At 40.9% G+C, this 12,280-nt stretch overlaps 1 protein-coding gene across 1 annotated transcript in view; it reads right to left on the bottom strand.

The window, feature by feature from the left end:
- The window catches only part of LOC143996292 (ferroportin-like), a 72,284-nt gene that overhangs the window by 32,169 nt on the left and 27,835 nt on the right, over nucleotides 1-12,280 (bottom strand). Inside the window, exons 4-5 of the mRNA XM_077491274.1 lie at nucleotides 10,049-10,208; nucleotides 703-818 (exon numbers count right to left, since the gene is read on the bottom strand). Coding sequence (XP_077347400.1) covers nucleotides 703-818; nucleotides 10,049-10,208 — 276 coding nt within the window. The remainder of the gene's footprint in view (nucleotides 1-702; nucleotides 819-10,048; nucleotides 10,209-12,280) is intronic.

The raw sequence follows: 12,280 nt of genomic DNA on the forward strand, positions 1-12,280 counted from the left end.
CACATTCCGTCGGAATCTCAGATCGTGTGTACAAGGGCTTATGGTTATGATGTGTGTATTGCTTTGTTATGACAGGTTTCCTTTAAACAAGAATACTCTCCCCATGATATCTTGCTTATTGAATGCATTCATAAAGTATTCTTGTTCTACTAAAAAGCCAAACTTAATGGACCCCAGAAAAACAACATTTCATATTTCTGATATTTTCCTGCTGTAGCAGTATCTCACAAAAGTGAGTACACCCCTCACTGTTCGCTTGCATTGCTTCCTTTATGTGAAATCCCTAGTTTTTCTGTCAGGCCCTCTGCGTTCCTTTCAAAAACTGACCACACTAGGCATGATAGCACACCACTGTCAGTTCTCTAGCTGCACTGGGAACTCAGCCAGCTCTGCTCCAATGATTAGACTTGTCCTGACACGCACCCCCCACACAGCCTTTCAATGGGAAGTTCTGTGTACGGCTGTTTCACCTCCTCTAGCTTTTATGCAGCTGAGAACAGAGGGAATGTGATCACATAAAAAAGGGAGGAAAATATTTATAATTTTTTTTATATCTATACGCAAATGTTTTGCCTTTCATTTATATTGAAACTGAATGGGTTGTTTTACAAAGTGAGGATTTAATATCACTTTAAGGCTTCACACGTAAAAATAAAACATAAGGTTGCAGGCCTGATGGTAAAATACAACCTATAGACTTACTGTAAGCCATCCATGCCATATCTGTTCTATTTCATTTTTATAGGAGAATACCAGCATCAGGACTATGCAGCAAGCTGTGACCGATGAATTCTGAATGAACAGCGATGCATGAGCAACTGCAGAGACAAGAAAGCAATATTGCATTAAAAGGGTAGCCAATTATGCTACACAAAAACAGAGCTAATGCTTATAGCAGTCAATCAGTTTTCTTGTTCCATAATTTTATCTTATTTTATAAATTGACAGTGTAACATCATGACATATTCATGCTTCACCATATTCAGCTGTATAAAAATAACGGAGGAATTAACAAAGAGTGGTTCAGGCATAAAGTCAATAAAATGACATTTGTTGTATTAAATGGAATCATGCTCACAAGCAGAGTGTGTATACCAAAGCTTGTATCCCATCAAATCTATAAAGATACTGTAGTGTGTTGGGAGACGTTAGAACCATCATCTCCACTTGCACTTATGCTTTCTTGTTGAGCTTCAAGGAGCATGTCCTCTTTTCTGTTTTTTTTTTTTATATATAGTTTTATGTGATGCATTCTCTCATTTACACTCTGTGAACATAATTTATTTTTTTAGAATATTTTTTTGATAGACTATACTATAAGGGCATGCTCTCGGTTTTATTACAGTTTGTGGAAAGCAGCAAGACTTGGCATTTGGTACCTTTACTACACCTATGTGAAAACTGCTGAAGAATGAATTCATTTGCTTTCTGATGAGACAGACTAATCTTTTCCTATAAGTGCTGAAGGTCGATCTTATCATTAAAGTGACACTAAACACTAAAGGAGAGATCATACTTATGTTCAGGGTTGTAAATTAAAGTGTATTCCTATCCAGTGGTGGCCAGTGCTCAACATTTTTGAGGGGGGGCAAACAAACTGAAAAATTCTGGAAAAAAAAACCCATCAATCGCATCCACTGTGCCCATCAAACGCAGCCACTATGCCCATCAAACGCAGCCACAGTGCCCTCAATTGCAGCCACTTTGCCATCAAACGCAGTCACTGTGCCATCAAGAGCAGCCACTGTGCCCATCAAACGCAGTCACTGTGACATGAAGAGCAGCCACTGTGCCCATCAAACGCAGAAACTGTGCCCATCAAACGCAGCCACTGTGCCATCAAACGCAGCCACTGTGCCATCAAACGCAGCCACTGTGCCATCAGACGCAGCCACTGTGCCATCAAACGCAGTCGTTGTGCCCATCAAACGTAGCCACTGTGCCCATCAAACGCAGCCACTGTGCCATATCAAATGCTCCCACTGTGCCATATGCTGTCAGTATGCCCCCCGCCCACACTTATCCTGTCTCGGTGGAACAGTTCCTCTATGCCTTCTCCGGTCCTCTCTTCCCGTCCTCTGCTATGATTGGATGCCTGATAGACGTCCAATCACAGCACCTGTCGTTTAAGCCAATCAAGTGACTGGTAACAGATCTGAGTACCTGATTGGCGGAGAGGTGGTTTAATGTTAGAAAAGCGATTGAATATTTGCTTTTGCTAACACAGCTGAGTGACCTGCGAGCTTCCACCATGGCGCTCGCAGGTCACCTTTTTTGACGCCTACAGCTGTGCTCATAAGTTTACATACCCTGGCAGAATTTATGAATTCTTGGCCATTTTTCAGAGAATATGAATGATAGCACAAAAACATTTCTTTCACTCATGGTTAGTGTGTGACTGAAGCCATTTATTATCCATCAACTGTGTTTATTCTTTTAAATCATAATGGCAACAGAAACTACCCAAATGACCCTGAACAAAAGTTTACATACCCTGGTGATGGCCTGGTAACATGCACACAAGTTGACACAAAGGGGTTTGAATGGCTATTAAAGCTAACCATCCTCATCTGTGATCTGTTTGCTTGTAATTAGTGTGTGTATAAAAGGTCAATTAGTTTCTGGACTCCTGACAGAGCCTTCCATCTTTAATCCAGTGCTGCACTGACTGCCAGGAAAATTGTTCGGGATGCAAAGAAAAACCCACAAATAACTTCAGGTGAAATACAGGACTCTCTGAAAACATGTGGTGTGGCTGATTCAAGATGCACAATCAGGAGGCACTTGAATAAAGATGGGCTGCATGGTCAAGTCGCCCGAAAAAAGCCATTACTACTCAAATGCCACAAAGTATCCCGCTTACAATATGCCAAACAGCACAGAGACAAACCTCAAACCTTCTGGCACAAAGTCATTTGGAGTGATGAGACCAAAATTTTGCTTTTTGGCCACAACCATAAACACTACATTTGGGGAGGAGTCAAAAAGGCCTTCCGATGAAAGGTACACCATTCCTACTGTGAAACACGTAGGTGGATCACTGATGTTTTGGGGATGTGTGAGCTACAAAGGAACAGGAAATTTGGTCAAAATTGATGGCAAGATGAATGCAGTATGTTATCAAAAAATACTGGAGGAACATTTGCTTTCATCAGCCAAGAAGCTGCGCATGGGACGTACTTGGATATTCTAATATGATAATGATCCAAAACACAAGTCAAGTCGACCTGTCATTGGCTACAGCAGAATAAAGTGAAGGTTCTGGAGTGGCCATCTCAGTCTCCTGACCTCAATATCATTGAGCCACTCTGGGGAGATCTAAAATGGGCAGTTCATGCAAGACAGCCCAAGAATTTACAGGAACTGGAGGCTTTTTGCCAAGAGGAATGAGCAGCTTTAGCATCTGAGAAGATAAAGAGCCTCATCCAAATACCACAAAAGATTTCAAGCTGTCATTAATGTTAAAGTGGGGCAATAAACGGTATTAAGAACTGGGGTATGTAAACTTTTAATCAGGGTTATTTGGGTAGTTTCTGTTGTCATTATGATTTAAAAAGAGTAAACACAGTTGATTGGTAATAAATGACATCAGCCAAACACTAACCACGAGTGAAAGAAATTTTTTTGTGTTATTCATATTCTCTGAAAAATGGCCAAGAAATCATAAATTCTTCCAGGGTATATAAACTTACTAGTACAACTGTATTATGGCTCTATATACTTATGGCTCTAATCAGGTGCTTTAAAAACACCCCCCCCCCCCCCGCCGCTGTAATTCAGATGCCTGGCACTCAAAAATAATGGAAAATCGATTACAAGTCCATCAAGTAGCAGATGTATATGGATTATTTTTGAAAAATAACTGCAGGCAAAACACCTGTCAGGTTTTTATTGCTGTCTGTGTTCCTGTAAGGGAGATCCACCCTCGCTATTTATCCTGTTTACTATTATCAACCAGTTGGAAATTGAAAGAAAAAGCAACATTTTGAGTTGTCTCCAGAACAAGAACAACTTCCAATGGGGACACTAGTTCTGAAAACCAGGGATTCCGTCACTTTGTAGGGATTTCTTCTAATTTGCTACTTTAACTATGGGACAGGAAGTAAAGAGAAAAAGGTGGTAGGGGTTATAACCTTCCCTAACGCAAAAAAGAAAGAAAAAAAGAAGAAAAAAAATAAAATAAAAAAAAATAACCTTCCCTAACTCTATCCACAATAAAGAAAACAAAGTTGCCTATAGTTTTGGTAGGAAAGGGTTAAAACCGCTGAAATATATATTTTTCTGTCTTTTGTCTTTTTTGCTGTCTCACTGGTGAGATTTCCTTTATTTCCTTACAACTTTCCCTGACTGGGGGGGAGGGGGTGGTGTTGTATTACTGCCACTAACGATTTGTACAAGGGGGCACTTTACTGTCCACTAATGATTAGAACCCCTTTCACACGGGTGCCTTCGCTTAATGGAATCTGCTCAGCGGGGGATTGCTCCGCTGATCCCTGCTGAGCACATGGAGGACAGGTCCGTGTCCGCTCTGCTGTGCAGACACAGTTCCGCTCTCTTCTAGGGGAAAATCAGATGGAAACGGAAAAGCCTGTCCGTTTTCATCTGATCTGATCCACTGGACAGATGGAAAATAGGACTACCATCCATCTGTTTTCAGCAGACAGGATCGGATCGGATGGCGGTGGGTGTCAGCGGTCATGTGCCCTCATATATCCGCCGCTCTATAGAGGACAATGCCTGAAAATCTGACCGGCGAACCTGATCAGAAAGGGTCCTAAAGGGGGCTAATGCCACTGACCATCAGTAATTGGGGTACGGAATGATTTACTACTGTTGTCAGATTGTGGGGATGGATGGAGGGTTACGGTCACTGATCCTTCGTATTGACTGTGAAACTCTCATCTGTGGCACAGAAATTAGATATTTTGTGGGCTATTAATGCAGTGTTTTCTGTAAGTAGGTAGTAGACAAATAGATACTATTAAAAGCAGAACTAAAGAGGACCATTCCAACAGTCCCTCGCCGACACTGGCATCTTCTTCATTGGCTGCTGCAGGATGACATCACTCCTGCACATGCACAAAAGGCCGCCATTCCAGCACACAAAGACTTTTCTGGTGCTGTAAGCCGAGCAGCTCAATTTACAGTTCCAGAAAACACAGCGATCAGGCAGGTAGGGACATTTTAGAAGAGACATTGTGGCTACTTTCCTACATACAGTGGGACGATTAAGAATGAACGTAGCCACCCTCTGCCACCGCCATCTCCACTAAGGGAAACCGGCAGCGGCCAAGCTCCCAGATGACTTCGCCGTGGCGAGATCAGCTGGAAGTGGGATTGAGTACCTGTCAAAACCAGGTACCCCCCTCCCCCTACCAAAAGGTGCCAAATATGGCAGTGGAGGGGGAGGAGACAAACGAGCGGAGCTTTCCCTTTGAGTGGAGCTCCTCTTTAACCACTTCCCGACTAGCCGACTCAGTTTTACTGCGGCAGAATGGCATGGCTGAGCGAAACGACGTTGTGTAACCTCGCTTCGCCCCCGTGGCCACTAGGGGAGTGCACACGCCCGCTGCTCATCCCCGGGGGCGATGCGAGTGCCTGGCAGTCGCTATCACTGCCGGGCTCCCCCGATCGCTGCTGACACACCGAGAACCGGGATCTGTGTGTGTAGTTTCCGGTTCTCTGAGAGAAGTGACTGATTGTCTGTTCATACAATATATGAACAGCGATCTGTCATCTCCCCTAGAGAGTGCCCTCCCCCTTCAGTTAGAACATAGAGAGGGAACACAGTTAACCCCTTTATCACCCCCTACTGGTTAACCCCTTCCCTGCCAGTGAAATTTTTACAGTAATCAGTGCATTTTTATAGCACTGATTGCTGTATAAATGCCAATGGTCCCAAAAATTTGTCAAAAGTGTCCAATGTGTCCACCATAATGTCACAGTCCCAATAAAAATTGCAGCTTAGCGTCATTACTAGTAAAAAAAATGAATAATAAAAATGCCATATAACTATCCCCAATTTTGTAGATGCTAAAACTTTTGCAGAAACCAAGCAATATACGCTTATTGCATTTTTCTTTACCATAAATATGTAGAAGAATACATATCGGCCTAAACTGAGGAAAAAAATATTTTTTTTATATATTTTGTTTATAAAATTACACAAATATTGTGTTTTTTTTTTCAAAATTGTCGCTTTTTTTGTTTCTAGTATAACAAATAATAAACACAGAGGTGATCAAATATCACCAAAAGAAAGCTCTATTTGTAGGAAAAGAAGGATGTCAATTTTGTTTGGGTGCAATGTCACACGACCGCACAATTATCAGTTAAATCGACGCAGTGCCAAATCGCAAAAAGTGCTCTGGTCAGGAAGGGGGTAAAATCTTCCGGGGCTGAAGCAGTTAACATAAGCATGATCTCTATCTCTGCCATATTCTGACTCTGTAAAAAACTATAACAATGTTCTTACCAAAATTGTCCAAACTGAGTCATTTTATGTCAATTATACATGCACATATTAGGTATATATACTATAAATATCATGAAAAGAAATCTGATCTCAGTCTTGCTGCAATGCCAGAAGGTTACAGAAAAACTATAAATATGCAGATTCGTAAGCGTGGACATCAATATATAGAAATAATTTAGCAATTGATTAAAAAAGGTTGTAGGAGTATTCTGTGAGAGCGGAGGTAACGTAAGTAATGAAAGTGTTTCCATAGTAACAATTCCCAATTTAACCTTCTAATATGCACTAAAATAATTATAGTTACAATCCGATTGGTTGCTACAGACATTAGAACATATAAGCATATGTATAGTGTCTTTAATATATTGCCTTAACTTACTATAACGTGTTAACCCATAATGCTTTGTAATTGCAATTAAATATTTATATGTTTATATGGCTACCTTAACGGAACATACTTTACACATTAACACACATGCATTAACTCACTGCAACTGAATGCTTAAAGTGTTAACAAACCCAGGACCCTGCAATCGCTATATCTGTTCTCCCACAGTACACAGAACTGCAAACATTTTAGTAAAAATATAAACTGCTAAATACCTTTTCTCACCAGCAGTATATAGCAGTCTTGTGACTTCTATCAGTGCCTAGTTAAAGCTTGTAGGAGGAGTTTTCTTATTGCACTGGCTGTCCAATCAGGATGCGGGACCCAGACCCACTGTCTGGATGGTGCTGATTGGCCCTGTGCTGATCACATGCACTCTCCCAAGAAACAAAAGACTCTAACAATACACGCCATACTGAGCATGTGCAGCCTGACTCCACTAATTCTGTCTTATCCGGACATGTTTTGGGGACAATGCAAAAAGGGGAGGATCTGTGCATACAGGATCAACCATCTTTTTATCACAATGGAGGATTAGCACCTTAGGTTCCACAGTAACTATAAGAAGCATGCTTTACTGCATATACAGACTTATTTTACTGTTGTGGGTTTAGTAACACTTTAAGCGTGAATGGGCCCTTATAATAATTTATTACATGGAAGCAATTTCAGAGGACTACAGAACACCTCTCTGCTATGCTACAGACAAGAGGAGATGAAGAGGTGTTCTGTAGTCCTGTCTTAGAATGACAATGCTGCTTCATCGGAGAAAGAGTAGCGTAGGTGAGCGTTGCCACCCTAGGACAGGGAGTGAATTACTGTTAGGATCAGTGAAAATAAAGGAAGAAATCCTAAAAAACAGTAAAGTAATTCAGCCACCACTGGACTGATAAACTGTAATATACTACATTTTTGTTCTTGGTTTTTGATAATCTTTAGGTCCCTATACACACTGGGCATTTAGCTGTAGGCAGATGGGGCGCAGGTTCACCATCCAGCCCAAATGCCGCCAGCTCGTCAAATTTTGTGAGAGTCTGATAGCTGCTGTGGCTAGACAGTGTACCATTCTTACCTGCGCACATACTGCATTAAATGTAAGTACCGTTAGGTGCACGACCCAGCCACAGCAGCTGTCAGACTCTCATCAAGAGGGGCTGGAAAGTGCACCTAAATGCCGCAGCCCCATGCACCAGGGCTAAATACCCAAAATGTATAGGCCTTAACTGCTAGGTCATTTAAATTTAAAAGGCAAAAAGAATCTAAGAAAGGAATATTCTGTTCCCTATGGAGTTGGTCATTTTGGAGGGCCTAGGTTGGTTTTAAGCAGCAGCCCCCGGCTAGGCAATTTGGAATCTCTGGCATTATCCAGAAGGGCTATTGTGTCTAAAAGTGTTCTTAGCAGAAGTGTTATAATGCAGCTTGCTGAATCTCACACCATTCACTTACTATACATTCACACGTGTCTTGTACATGAACAATATTGCTGGATGAATGCATTCGTTTTCCATCTGGTGGAGTCTATTGCGTCAATCATGAGTCAGTGAATTAAAATAGCTGACAGGAAATTAAGTAAAGAACATCTAACCAATAGAAAGAAAATGTCACATCCTTAAAAAAATCCTGAACGATAGTAACAACAAGGCTGTGGGTTGCTTTGCATCAGACCTTCACCTCTTCATTTATATATGTAAGAGGTACCAAAACATGCAAGTAGATTGCATAGAAGTGTTAACCCCCATACACACGGTCGGAGATTCCGACAACCAAATCCATCTGAGTTATTCCGACGGATTAATTCCGACGGATTAATTCCGGAAGAGGTCCGGAAGTGATGTTGCATACACACGGTCGGACTCAGTTGTCGGAAAATCCGATTGTACATTACGTGATGACGTTATTTCATTAGGACGGGACTACGTTCAGGCTAGTAGCCAATAGCTTTGGTCTAGGAATTTGATCTGAGCATGCGTGGCACTTTGTACGTCGGAGTAGGCTACACATGATCGGAGTATGTCCGATCTAAGCATTTTGTCGAAAAATCTTACCGGCAAGTTGGAAAAGTTGGTCCGTCGGATATTCCTGACGGAAACGGTCCGATAGGACACATTCCGTCTGAATCTCCGACCGTGTGTACAAGGGCTAAGACTATATTCATGCAGGCAATGACATACATGTATTTAAATGTGCTTACAGGACATTTATATAGGATATCTATCTATCTATCTATCTATCTATCTATCTATCTATATATTGTGAGGGGTTAGCTCGGCAGCCGGTGTGTGTGACCCCCTGGATGGGTTCACAACACAAAATCAGGCACAGCAGACAGCGTTGTAAGTGGAAAAAACAAAAGGTGCGGTTTATTCATGCTACATGTAGTAAAAAATATAACAGCCAAAACAAAAGAAAAACATGAAAATAAATCCTGGTCAGCTTGACCTCTAATTACACACTTAGTTTCCCTGTCTAACAACTGAGTGCAGCCTTGTGCTGCACCAGTCCCTGTCTCTGTTGTAGAGGTTTGCCACACAGGCGTTAACTCACCGCACAGAACAGGTGTCACACTCCCCAGTCTATACACACAAAACTGGTTCCAGGATGGAGCATCTCCCTAAGCATGCTGGGGTTTTTTGTAGAGGTCTTAATGAGCCCACTTACTTCAGCTGGGCTCATTAACTCTTCCCCTCTAGTTGTAAAAGTCTGCATAAAGCCTGAATCTAGGGCACACATATTTCCCATCCTGGATACAACCAGGTGACTTTACCTGCGTGCTGCCACAATATATATATATATATATATATATATATATATATATATATATATATATATATATATATATATATATATATATATATATATATATATACAGAAAGAAGGAGAACAGCGGGGATCTCAAATTCCAAGATCACTACACCGACTGCATGGGCACTGACAGCTTATCACCCATGGGGGTAAGTACAGTTAGGCCCGGGGAGTAGGGAGGGTGTTGGTTCACCTTTTCATTTTTCCTAAATGAAATACAAGTGACTTTTCGTTCACTATTAGTGTCTGCAGTTCACGTAAACTCTCTTTATTCAATAACAGAATGTAATATGCAGTAATCAAATACCCTCCAGTTCCTGTAATGATGCACAAAGCAAGAAATAATTCTTAGAGAACACAGTTCTTATATCTCTAGAACTTACCTTTATTTCTTGGTTTCCTGTCAATCCAGTCACCAATCAAAGCCCCGAATACCAACACAGAGCCAGCCACCACTAAGCCAAATACAGCTGTTAGCAGCAGGTTATGTCCATACAACTCAATGAGGAACACCGAGATGGCAAAATGCCACATGCGATCCCCCTAATAGAAGAATACAGCACAAATAAGTGTTACTAGGTAAACCCATACACCTCTTACCAGAATGCTGAGATCCCATTCATACCCCAACTGTGCTTAAAATCCCCATTTGCAATCCCTATTACCGCTCATTTTTTCTTCCTCATCAATTTTTCTCCTACCTATGACTATTTTTTCTTTTAACTGTTTTCTCTTTTCTACCTTTCCCCCCTATACTTTCTCTCCTCTTCCAATTTTCTCTTTGAAAAGTTATGGTAGCAGAATCTTTATTTCCTTGGTTATCAGTATATCAATGTCACATATTTCTATGTAGAATAAGATATTAGATTCTATAAACTTTTTCTTTAAGTTTTACTTTTAAAAGTTATATTCTTGATAATAATTAAGACTTTTTCTTAGGTTATCTTATATTAACCTGGTCTATTTTGGTTTTAACCTATCTTATACAACAAATGAAATAATATTTTGAGTAGTTAGATCTATGCTAAAATCGTTTTAGTTAAACTATCTTTAGATAATGTTGGAGCTACAACTCAACTTTATTACCATGTATGGTGTCTTTTATTTTGCTGCTGTAATGGAAATTTGTAGGTTCTGTATATAATTGTATTCTATTTTATATGTATTGCACAATGCCCTTACTGTGCACACGACACTAATAATGTTTTTGGTACATGTTTTGCATTCTTTTGAGTCCTGATTAGAATTAGCCTGCCTATGTAACGCCCCTTGTTACTATAAACGTACAATTGTAATATTAATGTGATACCTACGTAATCATGTGTATAAAAACCTTCACATGCGTCATAATAAAGGAGAACGGTTATTTGGAAAGATGCTGAGCATATCTTTTGTGTCTGTTCCCTACTGCAGTAGTTATTATTCATTTGGAATCGCTAATCAATATGAGGATAGGAGTTGCCTATCTATAAAATATCCATTTCACTGCCATCATATGTATTTAGGTATGTTAATTGTTAAAATCCAATAAACAAATTTGACAAGAAAATCCCCATTGCAATACATTTGTCGAATATGCTGGGAAAAATTATTTAACAGTGTAAGGCATCGTATACACGGTTTGATTGTTGGACGACCGAGCGTCTGATTTTTGTCAAAAGCGTGCGTGCAGGATTTTGTCTAGCATACCGTTTGTCGTTTGACAAACACAAATGTAGTGACGTACTATGAGAGTATAAAGAGGAAGTTAATTTCTCAAGCGCCACCCTTTGGGCCCCTTATGCTAATTTCGTGATAGTAGAAGTTAGTAGAAGTTTGGTGAGTGTTGATTTGCGAATTTCAGATTGTACAAAACAAATACCTTTTAAAATATGTTTGGCATAACTACATCAGTGTCACCAACAAAGCATCTTCATTATTATCTCATTAAAGAAGATGACAATGTGCGCTGAATTTCATCAATTGCCACGTCGCAAATATGAATTCTAGATTACAAACGGTAGTTTACATGACCAAACTCTTGCGGCTTGTTCCTTGATTCCAAGCATGCGTGTTTGTACTTTCGAAATTTGTGTGTCGATTTCCATACTGACCATCTGAATATCTGAAAAATCAGATGTTGAGTTCACATCCAACAAAAATTTTATAGCCTCCACATCCAGCTTTTGACTGATGTAAAAGTCAAATCGTCTGTCGAGTGCACCATACTAACTATGTTAAAATCCACAGACATATCATACTTACCTCCACTGTGCAGCTCGTTTTGCACAAAGTGGCCCTGAACACCCATTTCTGGGGTCACCTAGCGGCTCTTGCGGCTCCTCCCCGCATTCGATAACATCCTTGGAGAAGCGCTCTCCTGGGGGGTTACCTTGCGGGAATGCTCCCAGGAATCAGCTCCGCCCCTGGCGCCCACGTCATTGGATTTGATTGACAGCAGTGGGAGCCAATGGCTGCGCTGCTATTAATCTATCCAATTAAGAGCTGGGAACCCCTGGAGAGAGGGACAGTGGGGACGCGCCGATGAAAATTCGGGGCTCGGGTAAGTAAAACGGGGGGGGGGGGGCTAGGGGGCCGGTGACTGCAAGGTGTTTTTCACCTTAATGTATAGGATG

Source organism: Lithobates pipiens, unplaced genomic scaffold (assembly GCF_037356315.1).
Source record: "Lithobates pipiens isolate NorthernLeopardFrog02 unplaced genomic scaffold, aLitPip1_a1.2 Scaffold_19, whole genome shotgun sequence".
NCBI classification, from domain to species: domain Eukaryota; kingdom Metazoa; phylum Chordata; class Amphibia; order Anura; family Ranidae; genus Lithobates; species Lithobates pipiens.